This window comes from Ornithorhynchus anatinus, chromosome 1 (assembly GCF_004115215.2).
Source record: "Ornithorhynchus anatinus isolate Pmale09 chromosome 1, mOrnAna1.pri.v4, whole genome shotgun sequence".
Classification (NCBI taxonomy): Eukaryota; Metazoa; Chordata; class Mammalia; order Monotremata; family Ornithorhynchidae; genus Ornithorhynchus; species Ornithorhynchus anatinus.
This window is the reverse complement of record NC_041728.1, coordinates 101,324,954-101,344,531: the sequence shown is the minus strand read 5'-3', so window position 1 is coordinate 101,344,531 and position 19,578 is coordinate 101,324,954. Positions and strand designations below refer to the sequence as shown.

Sequence of the window (19,578 nt, the reverse complement as noted above, 5' to 3'; positions counted from 1 at the left end):
GGGAACCTGTCTACCGACTCTGTTAGGCTGTACTCTCCCAAGTGTCTAGTACGGTGCTCTGCGCTCTATAGATACCACTGATCGACTCAGAGGGTTGATCGCGGACAGCACGTCCTAGAGTAAGAAATACAAAGGGGTCCCACGGCCTCAGCTCTAGAGACCCGCCTCTCCCACACACTCACAGCGACTATAAGCTCGTTGTGGGTAGGGGATGTGTCTGTTTGTTATTGTGTTGTGCTCTCCCAAGCATTTCGTACCATGCTCTGCACACAGCACTCAATAAATACGATTGAACGAATGAATGAAATAATAATAATAATAATGTTGGTATTTGTTAAGCACTTACTATGTGCAGAGCACTGTTCTAAGCGCTGGGGTAGACACAGGGGAATCAGGTTGTCCCACATGGGGCTCACAGTCTTAATCCCCATTTTACAGATGAGGGAACTGAGGCCCAGAGAAGTGAAGTGACTTGCCCACAGTCACACAGCTGACAAGTGGCAGAGCCGGGATTCGAACCCATGACATCTGACTCCAAAGCCCGGGGTCTTTCCACTGAGCCACGCTGCTTCGCCTTACCTCGCAACAGCTAAGCAGTAGATGGCATTCTCTCTTGGCGTCTTCCCACTGTGTTCAGAGAAGGATTTGAGGGAGGAACTCAGGAAAAGAGCAGCGTTGCGGGAGGCAGAGTATAAAGGAGCCTGGGAATATCCAGTTGTTGAAACTGGGGGAAGAGGAACGCTTTCGAAGCTCATATTCTCGATCCCGTTGGTGAAATCTGCCTTTTTTTTCTTACTCCTCGCCTGACCTCTTTGTAGTTCGGGCATCTTGGGGCCCTTTTCAACTGGAGGCAGTCGGAGGGTTTCCTCGCGAGGGTCCCGCCGGGAAGCCCCCCAGGGCTTCCCCACCCTGCGACTTTGGGTTTGCCCGAGGATTCTCGGCAGTTCGGAAGCCTGTAGGCCGACGGGGCTCACGGCCTTCTGCTTCCCTCTGGAGGTCATTCTAGGCTCGGTGAAACCGTCCACCAAGACGACGTCCCCAACTCGTGCCCTGAAGACGCGCGATCCGCTAGGCCGCTTCCAAGTCAGGATGCGACTCTGTGCCCCGAGAAGCCATCGTTTCAGTCGGATGTAGATTCTCATGGGGACGGAAATTTTCGAAAACGAAACCACGGACCACATCTTGGCCACCAGGTACAACACGCAGTCCTTCCGCTTGTTTTTGATGGCTAGGGCGAGCGGAATCTGACCCTCTGCATTTCGACACTCCAGGCAGAGCACGCTGCGGTTGACAAACGTTTTAAGTATCAGCAGTTGGCCTTTTTCGGCAGCCGCGTGGACGGGGCACTTAATGACATCCGGGTGATGGGTTTCGTGACACCATTCTCGATAGGGGTGAACGCCGACCGCCTCGTCAGGCCTCGCCCCCTGCTTCAGGAGCCATTCGGTAAGTTCGACGTGCCCGTAAAATGCGGCAATGTAAAGCGCTACCCTCTTCTGATAACTGCGTGAAGGAAATGGGGGGAGAAGAACATGAATTCGTCAAACCGACACGGTACGTGGCACCGATTATTAGCAAAACACACTCTCTTAAATTGAACTCACTCGGCCAAACCCAAACTACCCCCGTGAAAATAACCTGGCGCCTGATTTTCCCTCTACCCCTCTCAGGGTCGCAACCTGGAGAGTTTCCAGTTCTCTACCAGTCTCGACTTCGGGAGGGAGAGTCAAGCAGAGGCCTGTCCATTCCATTCCTAGCTTGGCCAGTGGCTAGCGAGCAGAAGGCAATCTGCTACGAGTCAAAACTCAACCTTGCTGGGCAGCAGCGGCACGGTAGAGAGTCAAGGGCAGAGACTCAAGTTTACTGCGCGGGAGGTGGCAATGGTAAACCCCTTCTGTATTTTTACCAAGAAAACTCTCTGGATCCACTACCGGAATGATTGCAGATGGAGAGCGGGGCCTCCTGGGGGAGATGTGTCCATGGTGTGGCTACGGGTCGGCAACGACTCGACGGCATAATGCAAAACAAATTTTCCCTCTGCGCAATATCACTTCCAACAGCGGTGTGCTGTTTAACTGTTCAAGCGAATGCTGTATGGTGTATAACCTTGTGTGTCTATAAAAATATATTCACATAATATGTACGTTCATCCATTTTTCATATTCAAAGTTAATGGTATTTGTCGTGTGATCTTAGTTGCCCATCTGCTCTATGACCATGGGCAAGTTAGCTTTTCTGTGCCTCAGTGTCCTCAGCTGTAAAATGGGGATCAAATCCTACTTCCTCTTACTTAGACTGAGCGCCCCATGTGGAACAGAGACTGTGTCCAACCTGATTATCCTGCATCTTCCCCAGTGCTTGGCACATATTAATAACAGTAATGTTGGTATTTGTTAAGTGCCTACTATGTGCCGAGCACTGTTCTAAGCACTGGGATAGATACAGGGTCATCAGGTTGTCCCACGTGAGGCTCACAGTCATAATTCCCATTTTACAGATGAGGTAACAGGCACCGAAAAGTTAAGTGACTTGCCCAAAGTCACACAGCTGACAGGTGGTGGAGCCAAATGTTTAACAAGTTGTGGCTAAAAAGATGTACTGTACACAACAGAAACTGCATCTCACAAGTTAACGCAAGGAAAATTGTTCTTTGTTACATGACATGTGGGTCCCTTACATATTTTTCCTTTTATTCATTCATTCAGTCAGTGTCAGTCAGTCAGTCATATTTATTGAGTGCTTACTGTGTGCAAAGCACTGTACTAAGCACTTGGGAGAGTACAATATAACAACAAACAGACATTCCTGCCCACAACAAGCCTCACTGTCTAGAGGGAGAGACTGGTATTAATATAAATAAATCAATAAATTACAGATATATACATAATCCCTTGACTCTGCTCTCTCATTCATTGAAGCAGCGTGGCTCAGTGGAAAGAGCACGGGCTTTGGAGTCAGGGCTCATGAGTTCGAATCCCAGCTCTGCCACTTGGCTGTGTGACTGTGGGCAAGTCACTTAACTTCTCTGTGCCTCAGTTCCCTCATCTGTAAAATGGGGATTAAGACTGTGAGCCCCACGTGGGACAACCTGATTCCCCTATGTCTACCCCAGCGCTTAGAACAGTGCTCGGCACATAGTAAGCGCTTAACAAATACCAACATTATTATTCCCCTGTGTCTACCCCAGTGCTTAGAACAGTGCTCGGCACATAGTAAGCGCTTAATAAATACCAACATTATTATAATCTTCTGGTATTCTCGCTTTTTTCTCGGACAAAATCGACACTCCACAACAGAGCCTTAGGGATTTTGTTGGATCCATGCTGCTTAATTCATGCTTTCCTTAGCGTGATGGACTGTATTTCTTCTTCAAGGAAGAGAAGGGCAAACGTTTAGCTTTATATTGGTGGAAAGATATGAAAGGCAGACCTATGTGCAACATTGAACATTTCAGAGATTTGGAAAGGCTTAAAGAGTAGATAAAATAAGATTCCTTCCTTTCTCCCTCACTTCTGGTCAGGAATATGTTTCTCACCTTCCTCTCTTCACACCTTCCAGAGAAGCGGCGTGGCTCAGTGGAAAGAGCCCGGCCTTGGGAGTCAGAGGTCATGGGTTCGAATCCCGCATCTGGCACTTGTCTGCTGTGTGACCTTGGGCAAGTCACTTAACTTCTCTGGGCCTCACTTCCCTCATCTGTAAAATGGGGATTAAAACTGAGCCCCACGGGGGACAATCTGATTTCTTTGTATCTCCCCCAGCGCTTAGAACAGTGCTCGGCACATAGTAAGCGCTTAACAAATACCAACATTATTATTATTATTATTCCAATACCAGTACCAGATCAGAATCCCTGTGAAATAACCTTGATATAAATGCTCATACAAAAGAAAACCTTCACTTTTATGTTCCTCGAAATAATTACTTTGTAATTCTGCTGAATTTGAGAATGGTCACTCTCGAAAAGTCATAGCTTGTTTTTATATTTATTTATTTTCATCTCCAAAGCAAAATAATCAAATAATTGCCAAAGCAAATTAAAGGTGTTCTGAACATCAGGAGAGGCAGGCCTGGGAGTCAGAAGGTCAGGGTTCTAATCCCTGCTCTGCCACTTGTCTGCTGTGTGACCTTGGGCAAGTCACTTCACTTCTCTTTGCTTCAGTGACCTCATCTGTAAAATGGGGATTGGGACCGGGAGCCTATGTGGGACAGAGGTTGTGTCCAATCCGATTTGCTTGAATCCACCCCAGTGCTTAGAACAGTGTCTGGCACATAGTAAGTGCTTAAACACTATTAGTAGTAGTAGTAGTAGATGCTTCATTACTTTCTTTATTACAAAAATCCAATGTATCAATCCTCAGATCCATTATGCACACCTGAATTTTCACTTCAAAAGTAAGGCCTACTTGTCTTGTCTTATGCCCTCGAGTCGTCTCCGGCCCATGGCGACGCCAACCGCCGATGACGCATCTCTCCAGAAGGCCCCGCTCTCCATGTGCAATCGTTCCAATAGTGGATCCAGAGAGTTTTCTTGGTCAAAATACAGAAGCGGTTTACCATTGCCGCCTTTCACGCAGTAAACTCAAGTCTCCACCCACGACTCTCTCCCGTGCCGCGGCTGCCCGGCACCGGTGGGTTTTGACTTGTAGCAGATTGTCTTCCACTCGCCAGCCACTGGCCAAGCTAGGGATGGAACGGAGAGGCCTCTGCTTGACTCTCCCTCCCGTAGCCGAGACTGGTAGAGGACTGGAAACTTTCCAGCTGCGAGCCTGAGAGGGGCGGCCTAGTAGAAAACCCAAAATCACGTGATATCTTCTAGGCTGTAAATTCATTTTGGGCGTGGTCCCTCTCTACTATCTCTGTTGTATTGTACTCTCCCGAGTGCTTAGTACAGTGCTCTGTGCATAGTAAACACTCGATAAATAAGCGTTCATTCAATCATATGCATTGAACAATTACTATGTGCAGAGCACTGTACTAAGCGCTTCGGAGAGTACACTATAACAATAAACAGACACATTCCCCGCCTAGAACGAGCAGCATGACCCAATGGATAGAGAGCATAGGCCTGAGCCAGAAGGGCCTGGGTTCTAATCCCACCTCTGCCACTTGTCTGCTTGGTGACCTTGGGCAAGTCACTTCACTTCTCCTTGCCTCAGTTCCCTCATCTGTAAAATGGGAATTAAGACCGTGAGCTCCATATGGGACACGTCTAAAACTGAGCCACCTGTCTAAAACTGATCTCCTCATCTTCCCTCCCAAACCCTGTCCTCTCCCTGCCTTCCCTATCATTGTGGATGGTACGACCATCCTTCCCGTCTCTCAAGCCCGCATCCTTGGTGTCATCCTTGACTCTGCTCTCTCATTCGCCCCACACATCCAATCCGTCACCAACACCGGCCGGTCTCACCTCCACAGTATCGCCAAGATCCACCCTTTCCTCTCCATCCAACCTGCTATCGTGCTGGTACAAGCTCTCATAATATCCCGACTGGATCATTGTGTCAGCCTCCTCTCTGATCTCCCTTCCTCCTGTCTCTCCCCACTCAGGTCTATACTTCATTCCGCTGCCCAAAGCAGCGTGGCTCGGTGGAAAGAGTCCGGGCTTGGGAGCCAGAGGTCATGGGTTCGAATCCCGGCTCTGCCAGCTGTGTGACTGTGGGTGAGTCACTTCACTTCTCTGGGCCTCAGTTCCCTCATCTGTAAAATGGGGATTAAGACTGTGAGCCTCACGTGGGACAACCTGATGACCCTGTATCTACCCCAGCGCTTAGAACAGTGCTCGGCATATAGTAAGCGCTTAACAGATACCAACATTATTATCTTCCTGCAGAAACTCTCTGGGCATGTCACCCCCCCTCCTCAAAACCTCCAGTGGTTGCCTATCAACCTCCACACAAAACAAAAACTCCTCACTCTTGGCTTCGAGGCTCTCCATCCCCTTGCCCCCTCCTATCTCACCTCCCTTCTCTCTTTCCACTGCCCACCCCGCATGCTCCGCTCTGCCGCCCACCTCACCGTCTCCCGTTCTCGCCTATCCCGCCCTCGACCCCTGGGCCACGTCCTCCCGCGGTCCCGGAACGCCCTCCCTCCTCGCCTCCGCCAAACTAATTCTCTCCCCCTCTTCAAAGCCCTCCTGAGAGCTCACCTCCTCCAAGAGGCCTTTCCACACTGAGCCCCCCCCTTACCCTCTGCTCCTCCTCCCCTCTCTCCCGTCCTCTGCTCTTCCTCCTTCCCCTCCCCTCAGCAATGAGCTCACTGGTCTATATTATTACCCTATTTATTTTGTTAATGAGGTGTACATCCCCTTGATTCTATTTATGTTGATGATGCTGTCTTGTTTTTGTTTTGTTCTGTTTTGCTTTGCTGTCTGTCTCCCCCGTTTAGACTGTGAGCCCGTCATTGGGCAGGGACCGTCTCTATCTGTTGCCCATTTGTCCATTCCATGCACTTAGTCCAGTGCTCTGCACATGGTAAGCGCTCAATAAATACGATTGAATGAATGAATGACAGGGACTGCATCCAAACCGATTATCTTGTATCTACCCCAGAGCTTAGAACAAAGCCTGGCACGAAGTAAGTGCTTAATAAGTACCAAAATTATTATTATTATTAAATGAAATTGGATACGACCAAAGGTCCAGGGCAATAAATAACTCAGAACTGTGTCCTGACAGGTGATGAGAAGGTGCCGGGCAGAATCAGATTGAAGGTTGCCATCTGCTGGAAAATTATGAAAATGATTTAGCTTTTTGAATTTGATTCGTTTTCTAGGATAGGATACTTTTCAGTGGACATTCAGAGAGACGAAAAAGGATTTCTGCCACTTGGAGCAATCTGCCCTTGCTTCTTGCCTGTCACGAGACGGACAGTGAGCACCTATCTGCGCTAACGAATCTGGATGCAAAAGGTCGCAAGTACTCGCCACCCCGTCAACCAATCAGTCCATCGTATTTAATAATAATAACAATAATGTTGGTATTTGTTAAACGCTTACTGTGTGCAGGGCACTGTTCTAAGCGCTGGGGTAGATAGAGGGTCATCAGGTTGTCCCACGTGAGGCTCACAGTTAATCACCATTTTACAGCTGAGGTAACTGAGGCACAGAGAAGTGAAGTGACTCGCCCACAGTCACACAGCTGACAAGTGGTAGAGCCGGGAGTCGAACTCATGACCTCTGACTCCGAAGCCCAGGCTCTTTCCACTGAGCCGAGCGCTTACTATGGTAGAGCGTTGTACTAAGCCCTTGGGAGAGCACAATATAACAGAGTTGGTAGACACTTTCCCTGCCCTCAACGAGCTACTCCTACTTTATTAGAAAAAGTGTGGTCTAGTGGAAAGAGCACGGGCTTGGGAGTCAGAGATCGTGGGTTCTAATCCTAGCTCCACAACTTGTCAGTTGTGTGACTTTGGGCAAGCCACTTAACTTCTCTGTGCCTCAGTGACCTCATCTATCAAATGGGGATGAAGACTGCGAGCCCCACGTGGGACAACCAGATTACCCTGCATCTACTCTAGTGCTTAGAACAGTCCTTTGCAAATAGTAAGCACTTAACAAATACCATAATTGTTGTTATTTTAGTAGTAATAAAATAAAAATTGTGGTACTTGTTAGGCACTGAGTATATGGTAAGCCCTGGAATAGATTCAATATAATCAGGTGGACACAGTCCCTGTCCCACATGGGGCTCTCAGTCTAAGTATGAGGGGAAATAGGTATTGAATCCCCATTTTACAGATTATAGATTATTTATTAATATTAACGTCTGTCTCCCCCTCTAGATTGTAAGCTCACTGTGGTCAGAGAAGATGCGTACCAACTTTACTGTACTGTACCCTCCCAAGCAGTTAGTTCAGTAAGCATTCAATAAATACCACTGATGACGGTGATGATGATGATGATGATAATTCTGTTGCCGAACTGTACATTGTGCAGTGCTCTGCACACAGTAGGCGCTCAATAAGTACCATTGAAGGATAAGGAAACTGAGGCACAGAGAAGTGAAGTGACTAGCCCAAGGTCACCCAGCAGGCAAGTGGTGGACCTGGGACTAGAATCCAGGTCCTCTGACTCGCGGCCCCGTGCTCTACCCATTAGGACACACTGTGTCTTCCCATTGTTGGCACTTAGAGAGTTCCTTGCTGGAACGATGAGTTTGTCCCAGTCAAGGCCTATCTGTTTTTGAGCTTGCCTCTTCGATTCAATTCCATTCGATCGTATTTATGGAGTGCTTACTGTGTGCAGAGCACTGTAGTAAGCGCTTGGGAAATTACAGTATAGCAATAGAGACAATCCCTGCCCACAACGAGCTCACAGTCTAGAGGCGGGAGACAGACAACAATACAAGATAGACATCGATATAGATAAAATTACAGAGATATTCGTAACTGCTGTGGGGCGGGGAGAGGCGGTAAAGAGCAAAGGGAGTGAGTCAGGGTGACATGGAAGGGAGTGGGAGATGAGGAAAAGTGGGGCTTAGTCTGGGAAGGCCTCTGGGAGGAGATGGGCCTTCAGTAAGGCTTTGAAGGGTGGGAGACGAATTGTCTGGCGGATTTGAGAAGGAGGGAGTGCCAGGCCTCTTGAAGTTCCAACTCTGAAAATCCCTCCACTTAAGGAAGGCAAAACCTTTCCCAGTTGCTGACTTCCGGGCTGGTCTGGCTGCTACCAGGATCTCTGAACACCCACTACTTGGAATTACTATTATTATTATAATTATTATTTTTTGGTATTTGCTAAGCACTTACTATGTGCCAGGCACTGTCCTAAGCGCTGGGGTAGATACCAGCTAATCAGGTTGAACTCAGTCCACGTCCCACATGGAGCTCACAGATCTTCATGCCCATTTTACAGATGGGGTAACTGATGCACAGAGAAATGAAGTGACTTGCCCAAGGTCACACAGCAGACAAGGGTCAGAGTCGGAAGCAGAACCCAAATCCTTCTGACTTCCGGGCCCGTGCTCTGTCCAATAGGCCATGCTGCTTTTCAAGGTAGACTTTCCTTTTCCCTTGATAAAGAGCCACTTTGAATTATTCTCCTTTCCCACTCATCTTTTCCCGGATAGCAATCCAAACGTGCTGTGTAATGCAGCTGGGCTGACGAAGAGAAGACAAGCAACGCTTTCCCCAAACAAGAAAACATTAGGAAAGCTGCTTAAGGTGGTTTTGGTGGTTCTTTAGACACGCCTCAAAATCTCCTGACATCTAAAGCAAAACAGAATCAGCCTTTTAAGTCGAGTGAAGGTTCACCGGAGCCCGAATCGAACGCTACATGCTTTACAACAGACAACGTCTCTGCACAGGCCAAACTCCCAACAGTCTCCTTCACCAGCAGCATCCCTTTAACATCTTTTTTTAAATGTAATGTATTCATCCAGACATTATGCTAAGCATTCGGGTAGACTCATTCAATTCATTCAGTCGTATTAATTGAGCGCTTACTGTGTGCAGAGCACTGTACTAAGCGATTGGGAGAGTACACTATAACAATCGAGAGACACATTCCTTGCCCACAATGAACCTACAGTCTAGAGGGGGAGACAAAGTTGGACACAGTCACGGTCCAATGCTTTTGTTATCTTCTTTGTAAAGTGACTTGCCCGAAGTAAAGCAACTTGCCCAAGGTCACACAGCAGGAAAGTGAGGCTTAGTGGAAAGAGCACAGGCTTGGGAGTCAGAGGTCATGGGTTCTGATCCCGGCTCCACCACTTATCAGCTGTGTGACTTTGGGCAGATCACTTAACTTCTCTGTGCCTCAGTTACCTCATCTGTAAAATGGGGATTAAGATTGTGAGCCCCAAATGGGGCAACTTGATTACCCTGTATCTACCCCAGTGCTTAGAACAGGGCTTGTCACATAGTAAGCGCTTAACAAATACCATAATCATTAAGTGGTGGAGCCATGATTAGAACTCAAGTCCTTCTGACTCCCAGCCCCATGCTGTATCCACTAGGCCACGCTGCTTCTCTATGATTTTCAACAGGGACATAGAAAAGCCGACAGATGGATTCATTCATTCATTCATTCAATCGTAGTTATTGACCACTTACTATGTGCAGAGCACTATACTAAGCGCTTAAGAATGTACAATTCGGCAACAGATAGAGACAATCCCTGCCCAATAACGGGCTCACAGTCTAAATCGGGGAGACAGACGGCAAAGCAAAACAGAACCAAACAAAACAAGCAGTCTAGCACAGACATCATCAAGATAAATAGAATCGTAGCTATATACACATCATAAATAAATAGAGTAATAAATAATACATACAAATATGCACAGCGCTGAAGGGAGGGGAAGGGGGAAGAGCAGAGGGCGGGAGAAGGAGGAATGGGGATGGGAGGAGGAGCCAAGGGAAAGGGGAAGCTCAGCCTGGGAAGGCCTCTTGGAGGAGGTGAGCTCCCAGTAGGGCTTTGAAGAGGGGAAGAGAGTTAGTTTGGCGGAGGTGAGGAGGGAGGGCGTTCCGGGACCGGGGGAGGACGTGGCCCAGGGGTCGACGGCGAGATAGGCGAGAACGGGAGACGGGGAGGAGGTGGGCGGCAGAGGAGCGGAGAGTGCGGGATGGGCAGTAGAAAGAGAAGGGAGGTGAGGTAGGAGGGGGCAAGGGGGTGGAGAGCTTTGAAGCCAAGAGTGAGGAGTTTTTGTTTCATGCGACGGTTGATAGTCAACCCCTGGAGGGTTTTGAGGAGGGGAGTGACATGCCCAGAGTGTTTCTGAAGGAAGATGATCCGGGCAGCAGAATGAAGAATAGATTGGACTGGGGAGAGACAGGAGGAAGAGAGATCCAAGAGGAGGCTGACGCAATAATCCAGTCGGGATATTATGAGAGCTTGTACCAGCACAATAGCCGTTTGGATGGAGAGGAAAGGGCGGATCTTGGTGATATTGTGAAGGGGACACCAGGAGGTGTTGGTGAGAGATTGGATGTGTGAGCTGAATGAGAGAGCAGAGTCAAAGATGACACCAAGGTTGTGGGCCTGTGAGATGGGAAGGATGGTAGTGCCGTCCACAATGACAGGGAAGTCAGGAAGAGGACAGGGTTTGGTAGAGAAGATAAGGAGCTCAGTCTTAGACATGTTGAGTTTTAGGTGGCGGGCAGACAGCCAGGTGGAGACGTCCTGGAGGCAGGAGGAGATACGACCCTGGAGGGAGGGGGAGAGAACAGGGGAGGAGATGTTTGATTCTATTTATTGTTATTGCTATTGTTCTCGTCTGTCCATCTCCCCTGATTAGACTGTAAGCCCGTCAGAGGGCAGGGACTGTCTCTATCTGTTACCGACTTGTTCATTCCAAGCGCTTAGTACAGTGCTGTGCACATAGTAAGCTCTCAATAAATACTATTGAATGAATGAAAGATGTAGATTTGGGTGTCATCTGCGTAGAGATGATAGTTGAAGCCATTAGAGTGAATGAGTTCACCAAGGGAGTGAGTGTAGATGGAGAACAGAAGAGGACCGAGAACTCACTCTTGAGGAACCCCTACAGTTAGAGGATGGGAGGAGGAGGAGGAGCCCGCAAAGGAGACCGAGAGGCCAGAGAAATAAGAGGAGAACTGGGAGAGGACGGAGTCCATGAAGCCAAGGTGAGATAAAGTGTGGAGTAGGAGATGGTTGACAGCGTCAAAGGCAGCTGAGAGGTCGAGGAGGATTAGGATAGAGTAGGAGCCAATGGATTTGGCAAGAAGGAGGTCAAGGGTGACCTTTGAGAGGGCGGTTTCTGTGGAATGACGGGGATGGAAGCTAGATTGGAGAAGGTCCAGGAGAGAGCTGGAGGTTGTTGAGGAATTAAACTTTTTGGATGTGGTTATTTGAGGGGAAGGGGGGGGGAAATGAAGGCGTGTTCCTTACTTGAGTACCGGTTCCTCTTCTGATAGGTAGCGCTGAGCTTCAAGCTTCCGGCCTAAAAGACAGCCAGCCAGAAATTCTTTCCATCCATCCCACACGTCTAGCCGAAGGGTTGTGCCTGTAGATAGAGTGGGCGAACAGTTGGGGCTGGGAAGACTTGTTTGAGGACCTCTTGCACGATGGTAGCTCCACACTCTCCCACATTCCTCCCACTAGGCTGAGTCTTCTCCAGGAAATTGGATTTTTTTTATGGTATTTGTTAAGCGCTTCCCATGTGTCAGGTACCTTATTAAATGCTGAGGTAGATACAAGCTAATGGGGTTGGACACAGCCCCTGTCCCACATGGGGCCCGTAGTCTTAATCCCCATTTTATAGAAGAGGTATCCAATACATGGAGAAGTAAAGTGATTTGCCCAAGGTCACACGGCAGACGAGCGGAAGAGGCAGGATTAGGACTCAGACCCTTCTGATTCCCACTCCCGTGCTCTGTCCGCTAGGCCGTGCCGCTTCTCGGCCCTCCCCACCACTTCCATTTGCGTCTCAATTTTGCGACTGGCAGATGTTCCAAACGAATCAGAAGGAAATAATCAGTTTATTAGGGAGCCGTAAATCTACCCCTTCTACTACGTGGAAGAGGATTATTCTTCTTCTTATTAATAAAATGCTAAACCAACATAAAAGATGGGTACAGAGGCATAAAATAAAAACAAAAACGATGGCGTAGCTGCCGTCTCTTAAAGAAGTAGCCCAGGCACACCGATAACCCCATCAAACGCACCTTAGGCGAGTCACACTCCTATCTGAACAAGGAGGAGAAGCAGTGGTGACCCCGGCTGTATTTGGCCTAGTGGAAAAGGCTAACAATAATAATAATAATAATAATTTTGGTATTTGTTAAGCTCTTACTACGTGCCAAGCACTGTTCTACGCGCTGGCTATAGACAGAGTTAGGTGGTAAATCAGTTGGATTTTACAGTTGGATTTTACAGTGTTTACAGGAGTTGGACTGCATCTCTGCCCCGGGTGGACAATCCTGGCCACCACCACGGTGACCACAATTTAGGCCAAACAAAGACACAGCGTGCTTCCGGTTTATCGGTGATTGCGTGTGGACGACAACTCCAATAGCTAAAAAAGGACAGTAGTGATGACATTTAAGCAGTCATGGAAAAGGAAAGGGGGCTCGCATCACTCCCTATAGGCTCTGATTCATGATGAGGCCTTTATATTCCTTTAGCAATTCCCTCAGTCATCTAAAGTGTAAGCTCCTTGTGGACAGGTAATGGCTTTTTTTCCATATTTTCCGTGGTTGCAGCATTTACAAATGTTTCTAGAGAGAAAAACATTGCTAAAATTCCCTTGTATCTTCCAGTGTGAAACCATTTATTATCTTTGAAATGAGAATACTAATATTAGCAACAATAATTGTATTTATTAAGCACTTACTATGCGTCAAGCACTGTACTAAGCCCTGGGATAGATACAATAGAAGCAGAAATAGTCAGAGGCAGTCCCTGTCCCACAAAGGGTTCACAGTCTAAGGTACAGGGAGAATGGGTATATTCATCCTGTTTTTTACAGATAAGGAAAACTGAGGCACAGAGAAACTAAACGATGTGCTCAAGGTCAACGAGTCACAGCTTCTCTGTTCCTCACATCACTCCTGATTCCCCAACCCTTGCTCTTTCCACTAGGTCAGGCTGCTTCCGCGTATTTGTCCTGGTCTTTAATGTTAGTTTAGTATTTTTTATTATTTTATCATTATAATTACTACTACTAATAAAGTTAGTATATTTAGATTCTTTCTACGTGCCAAACACTTACTAAGGACTGGGGATAATCAGGTTGGAAACAGTCCTCGTCCACATAGGGCTCACTAAGTAGGAGGGAGAACAACTACTGAATCTCCATTTTACAATGAGGAAACTGAGGCCCAGAGAAGTTGAGTGACTTGCCCAAGGTCACATAGCAGGCAAGTGGAAGAGTTGGGATTAGAACACAGGTCCTCTGACTTCCAGGGCCATGTTCTTTCAAATAATAATAATAATTGTGGGTTTTATTAAGCTCTTATTTTGTGCCAAGAACTATACTAAGTGCAGGTGTAGATACAAGCAAATTGGGTTGGACGCAGCCCCTGCCCCACATGGGTCTCACAGTTTTAATCCCCATATTACAGATGAGGTAACTGAGGCACAGAGAAGAGAAGTGGTTTACCCAGGGTCACTCTGGAGACAGGGACAGAGCTGGGATTAGAACCCAGGTCCTTCTGACTCCCAAGCCCGCGTTCTATCCACTAAACCACACTGCTTCTTAGTGTCTCATTGGTCTTTATGGGTCTGTCGTCAATCCCCTCTCCCACAGTTATAATTTTATACTGTGAGCCCTTGAGGGCCAGAGATCGTGTCAAATTCCATCTGTAAACTTTCTCAGTGTTTAGTATAATGTTTTGCACATAGTCAAAGCTTAATAAGTATTACTGCTGCTAATACTAATTGTGGTATTTGTTAAGCACTTACTATGTGCCAAGCACTGTTCTAAGCGCTGGACTAGTTCCAAGGTAATGAGATTGGGCACAATCCCTGTCCCACGTGGGGCTCACAGTCTTCATCCCCATTTTACAGATGAGGTAACCGAGGTGCAGAGAAGTTAAATGACTTGTCCAAGGTCTCGCAGCAGACAAGTGGCGGAGCCGGGATTAGAATCCACGACATCTGACTCCCAAGCCCGGGCTCTAGTCACTGCAACATGCTGCTGCTTCTACTATTACTGGTACGGCCACCACTGCTGGGGAGAGGAGGTATTAACAAGGAGGAGGGAGGTGGGAAAATGCAAGGGCTATTGAAAGTCCAATTAGTGCTCACAGAAAACATATGTCCTTGGCCCTGCTTGAAAAGGCTGTAGAGATTGCAGGGATTGTCTCTATCTGTTGCCGAATTGTCCATTCCAAGAGTCTAGCACAGTAAGCACTCAGCACAGTAAGTGCTCAATAAATACGATCGAATGAATGAATGAATGAAAAGATGAAGTCCGATATGTATGGTTTTCCCTTCAGATTCTTTGGGGTCTTACAGTTCGGTGGGTTCTATAATAGGTGATTCGTTACTCTTTCAGTGAATAATAATAGTAGTAATAATGGTTTTTGTAAAGTGCCTACTATGTGCCGGCACTGTTCTAAGCACTGGGCAACTAGAGCTCAGAACCCACCGGTATAATTTGGGACAAAATCATTGTGGGAAATAAAGTAATGTCCTGCATATTCTACGTTTAGGAATGAATTAAACGACAGAGTAAAAACGAAAAGACACCTTTCCCACTTAATTCCCCTAACCCTGAGCCTTATCAATTCAACGTTGTGAGTAATTCGGTGTTTGCCTCCAACAGAATGCAAACTCTTGTGGTCAGGGAAAGTATCCTGTGCTTCTGGGGCACCTTCCCAGCACTCAGTGGGAATTCAATAAATACAACTATTAATATTACCGCTACTGCTACTAATAAAGATGTTGGTATTTGTTAAGCACTTACTATGTGCAAGGCACCGTGCTAAGCACTGGGGTAGATACAGGGTGATCAGGTTGTTCCACGTGAGACTCACAGTCTTCATCCCCATTTTCCAGATGAGGTAACTGAGGGAACAGAGAAGTGAAGTGACTTGCTCAAAGTCACACAGCTGATGAGTGGCAGAGCTAGGATTTGAACCCAAGACCTCTGACTCCCAAGCCCGGGCTCTTTCCACTGAGTCACTATTACTATCAAGGCTACTACTATTACTAATCAATCACATTTGCTGAGTGTTTACTTTAGACAGGACACTGTATATGTACAGGCACATTAGTCTTACTCTATTACTACTACTACTAGACAGATCCCCGGCCTGGGAGTCAGAGGTCGTGGGTTCTAATCCCGGCTCTGCCACTGATCAGCTGTGTGGCTTTGGGGAAGTCACTTGACTTCTCTGGACCTCAGCTACCTCATCTGTCAAATGGGGGTCAAGACCATGAGCCCCACGTGGGACAGTCTGATCACCTTGTATCTTCCCCAGCGCTTAGAACAATGCTCTGCATACAGTAAGCACTCAATAAATGCGAATGAATGAATAAATGAGCACTATTAGTACGGCCCCCATCACTGTCTGAAATCGAACAACAGACTTGGAAAACAGGAGAGTCTTGTTGTACCCCCATATATTCTGAAAATAGGGGGGACTCTGGACAAGCCGGTGAACCTCTCTGTGCTTGGGTGCCTATATATAAAGAAGGAGTGATCCTACAGTCCAGAGCCTTTGTAATGTTGGTTAAGGAAACGAAGCTTAGATTCACTGAACCCCAGATTTGGAAGTAACCCAGAGCATGATCTGTACATGTTTAAGGCTGGCGCTTAGAACAGTGCTCTGCACGTAGTAAGCGCTTAACAAATACCATCATTATTATTGCTTTGTTTCGTTTTCTTGTTTGTCTTCCCCGTTCTAGACTGTGAGCCTGTTGTTGGGTCGGGATTAGGAGAAGCAGCGTGGCTCAGTGGAAAGAGCCCGGGCTTGGGAGTCAGAGTTCATGGGTTTGAATCCTGGCTCTGCCACTTGACAGCTGGGTGACTGTGGGCAAGTCACTTCACTTCTCCTCGCCTCAGTTCCCTCATCTGTAAAATGGGGATTAACTGTGAGCCTCATGTGGCACAACCTGATTACCCTGTATCTTTCCCAGCTCTTAGAACAGTGTTCTGCACATAGTAAGCGCTTAACAAATACCAACATTATTTTAGAGAAGCAGCGAGGCTCAGTGGAAAGAGCATAGGCTTTGGAGTCAGAGGTCATGGGTTCGAATTCCGGCTCTGCCACGTGTCAGCTGTGTGACTGTGGGCAAGCCACTTAACTTCTCAGTGCCGCAGTGACCTCATCTGTAAAATGGGGATTAACTGTGAGCCTCACGTGAGACAACCTAATTACCTTGTATCTACCCCAGCGCTTAGAACAGAGCTCTGCACATAGTAAGCACTTAACAAATACCAACATTATTATTATTGTCTCCATTTGTTGCTGAATTGTACTTTCCAAGTCCTTAGTATGGTGCTCTGTGCACAGTAAGCGCTCAATATTTAATTGAATATAATAATAATTGAATAATAATAATATTGGTATTTGTTAAGCGCTTACTATGTGCAGAGCACTGTTCTAAGCTGGGGTAGATACAGGGTAATCAGGTTGTCCCACATGAAGCTGATAATGATGGTATTTGTTAAGTGCTTACTATGTGTGAAGTACTGTTCTAAGTACTGGGGGCATACGAGGTGATCAAGTTGTCCCACATGGGGCACACAGTCCTAATCCCCATTTTACAGACGAGGGAACTGAAGCACAGAGAAGTGAAGTGACTTGCCCAAAGTCACAAGCCTGACAAATGGCAGAGCCGGGATTAGAGCCCATGGCCTCTGACTCCCAAGCCCGGGCTCTTTCCTCCGAGCCACGCTGTTTCTCTATGAATGAATGGGTTTTAGGATTCTGGGCTTAAAAGGTGTTGAAGCAGGGATATTTCACTCCCCTTGTCCTAACCTACTCACTGTACATGGATCTCATCTTTTTCACCGCTTGCCCAGGTCCTGCCTCTGGCCTGGAACTCCCTTCCTTTTCCTTTCTGACAGATAATCACTCTCCCTATCGTCAAAGACATTAAAAGCTCGTCTCTTCCAAGAAGTCTTCCCCCAACTAAGCCCTCACTTCCCCTACTCCCTCTCTCTTCTACCTCACCCTGGCACTTGGATCTTTACCCGTTAAGCATTTCATATTCACCCCACCCTCAGCCCCACAGCACTTAAAAATATATCAGTAATCTCTTTTTACGTCAGTCTCCCCCGCTAGACTGTAAGTACTTTGTGAGCCAGGTGCATGTCTGCCAACTCTGGTTCTCTCCCAAGCACCTAGTACGGTGCTCTGCACACAACAAACGCTCGATAAATAGGGTTGACTGATTGACTGAAATGATTAAAATGGTCTGGAGATATTTCTCAAAGTGTAAAGTTAGCAGGAGTGCTGTTTCGTTCTAGACGTTTCCTGGGAACTTGTCCTAAATGCCCCTCTCGGGGTCGCACCTGGAGAGTTTCCAGTCCCCTGCCAGTCTCGGCTACGGGACGGAGAGTCAAACAGAGGCATATCCATTCCCTTCCCAGCTTGGCCAGTGGCTAGCGAGCGGAAGGCAATCTGTTACAAGTCAAAACTCACCCGTGCTCGGCAGCAGCGGCACGGGGGAGAGTCGAGGGCGGAGACTCAAGTTGACTGCGCGGAAGGAGGGAATGGTAAACCACTTCCATATTTTGACCAAGGAAACTCTCTGGATCCACTACCAAAATGATTGCAGATGGAGAGCGGAGCTTTCTGGGAGAGAAGTGTTCCGTGGCGTCGCAATGGGTGTGAAATGACACAGTATAAGACAAGACAAAATTCCCAAATCGGGGGTGCAGGGGTATACTGTGAGCAGATACTAAAGCCAGGGCCGCCTACCGACATCTGCTTGGTAATCTCTCAGGGTGTTGCAGTCGTACATTTCTCTCCCCCGAGGAGTGCGCAGGCAGAAGACGCTCACAGGAAAGCCCGACAGCTGGCTGATGAGTGTTTTCAGGTAGGCGACCTTTTTCCCCACCAGGTGAATGTTCCCCATGATAGGGATCGTTTCCTGGGTGGCAGCATTGTAGACATAGAGGACAGGCTTGTCTTCCTCCTAAGGAAAATGGACCGGCCGAGAGATCACGGAATTAATGCCGAGCTCAGTTATCCCTGTACCTCAAGTGATGCTCTAGCCGAAACTTGATGGTTTGGGAGGAGGAATGGCTGATTCAGAACACTAGAGGGCCATTTAATACAGTGCTGCGTTGTCGGCAGGGAATGAGGCAGTCGACTCCCTGGTCATATCTGTGCAAATACCAGTCCGATCGCGCAAGGGGTGAAGGTTTATTTTGCAAGTCGAAGCTTCCGAGGCTACTGACCCGGACTAAGCTTTTTTCCTTGACCCTGGCTTTCGGACCTTACCCCCGTAACTGTTTTAAAAATCAGAAATAAAGACCAGCGGGTCTGCAGGCTAGTGCTTCACCTCTGACTATTCCTTTTTTCTTAAATGGTGTTTGTTAAGCACTCACCGTGTGCCAGGCGTTGTTCTAAGCGCTGGGGTAGATACAGGATAATCAGTTTGGACACGGTCCCTACCCCATATGGGGCTCACACTCTTAATTCCCGTTTTACGGTTGAGGTACCTGAGACATAGAGAAGTGAAGTGACTTGCCCAAGGTCACACAGCAGACAAGTGGCAGAGCTGGCCGTAGAACCCAGGCCCTTCTGACTCCCAGGCCTGTGCTCGATGCGCTAGGCCACACCGCTTCCCTGGAGACGGTTATCATCTCCTCTCGTGTTTATGTAGGAAGCCACACCGTGTAGACAACTTCCCATGGAGTCGGAGACCATGGCCCCGGTTCAAGCTGCCGTGAACACCCCCGCCACGACCCAGGACACGAGATCGATTACAAATAGCGGCTCGGATCCTTTTCTCAATGGGTAAGGAGGCACGATTCGCTCCCGTGCTGCTCCTAGCCATGCTGCTGGGGGTGCGCACCGCCGTGGGCTTGGGGGACGGGGGGAGATTCCCACAGTTGCCTGGGAAACTGACTGCATTCCAGGCTGTCGCATCCTGGGCACGGCTCTGGGACTCGAGCCTCATCCAGTCAGGAATGATGAGTGTCATCCTAAATAGGAGGTGAT

The 19,578-nt window shown here is 47.8% G+C and overlaps 1 protein-coding gene and 1 non-coding gene across 2 annotated transcripts in view; both read right to left on the bottom strand.

The window, feature by feature from the left end:
• The window catches only part of ANKUB1 (ankyrin repeat and ubiquitin domain containing 1), a 51,641-nt gene that overhangs the window by 12,421 nt on the left and 19,642 nt on the right, over window positions 1-19,578 (bottom strand). Inside the window, exons 3-5 of the mRNA XM_029052549.2 lie at window positions 18,331-18,547; window positions 11,846-11,960; window positions 580-1,503 (exon numbers count right to left, since the gene is read on the bottom strand). Coding sequence (XP_028908382.1) covers window positions 580-1,503; window positions 11,846-11,960; window positions 18,331-18,547 — 1,256 coding nt within the window. The remainder of the gene's footprint in view (window positions 1-579; window positions 1,504-11,845; window positions 11,961-18,330; window positions 18,548-19,578) is intronic.
• Window positions 4,639-4,776, bottom strand: LOC114815569. Its single transcript, XR_003763362.1, has one exon. It is a non-coding gene; the product is annotated as a small nucleolar RNA SNORA7 (small nucleolar RNA).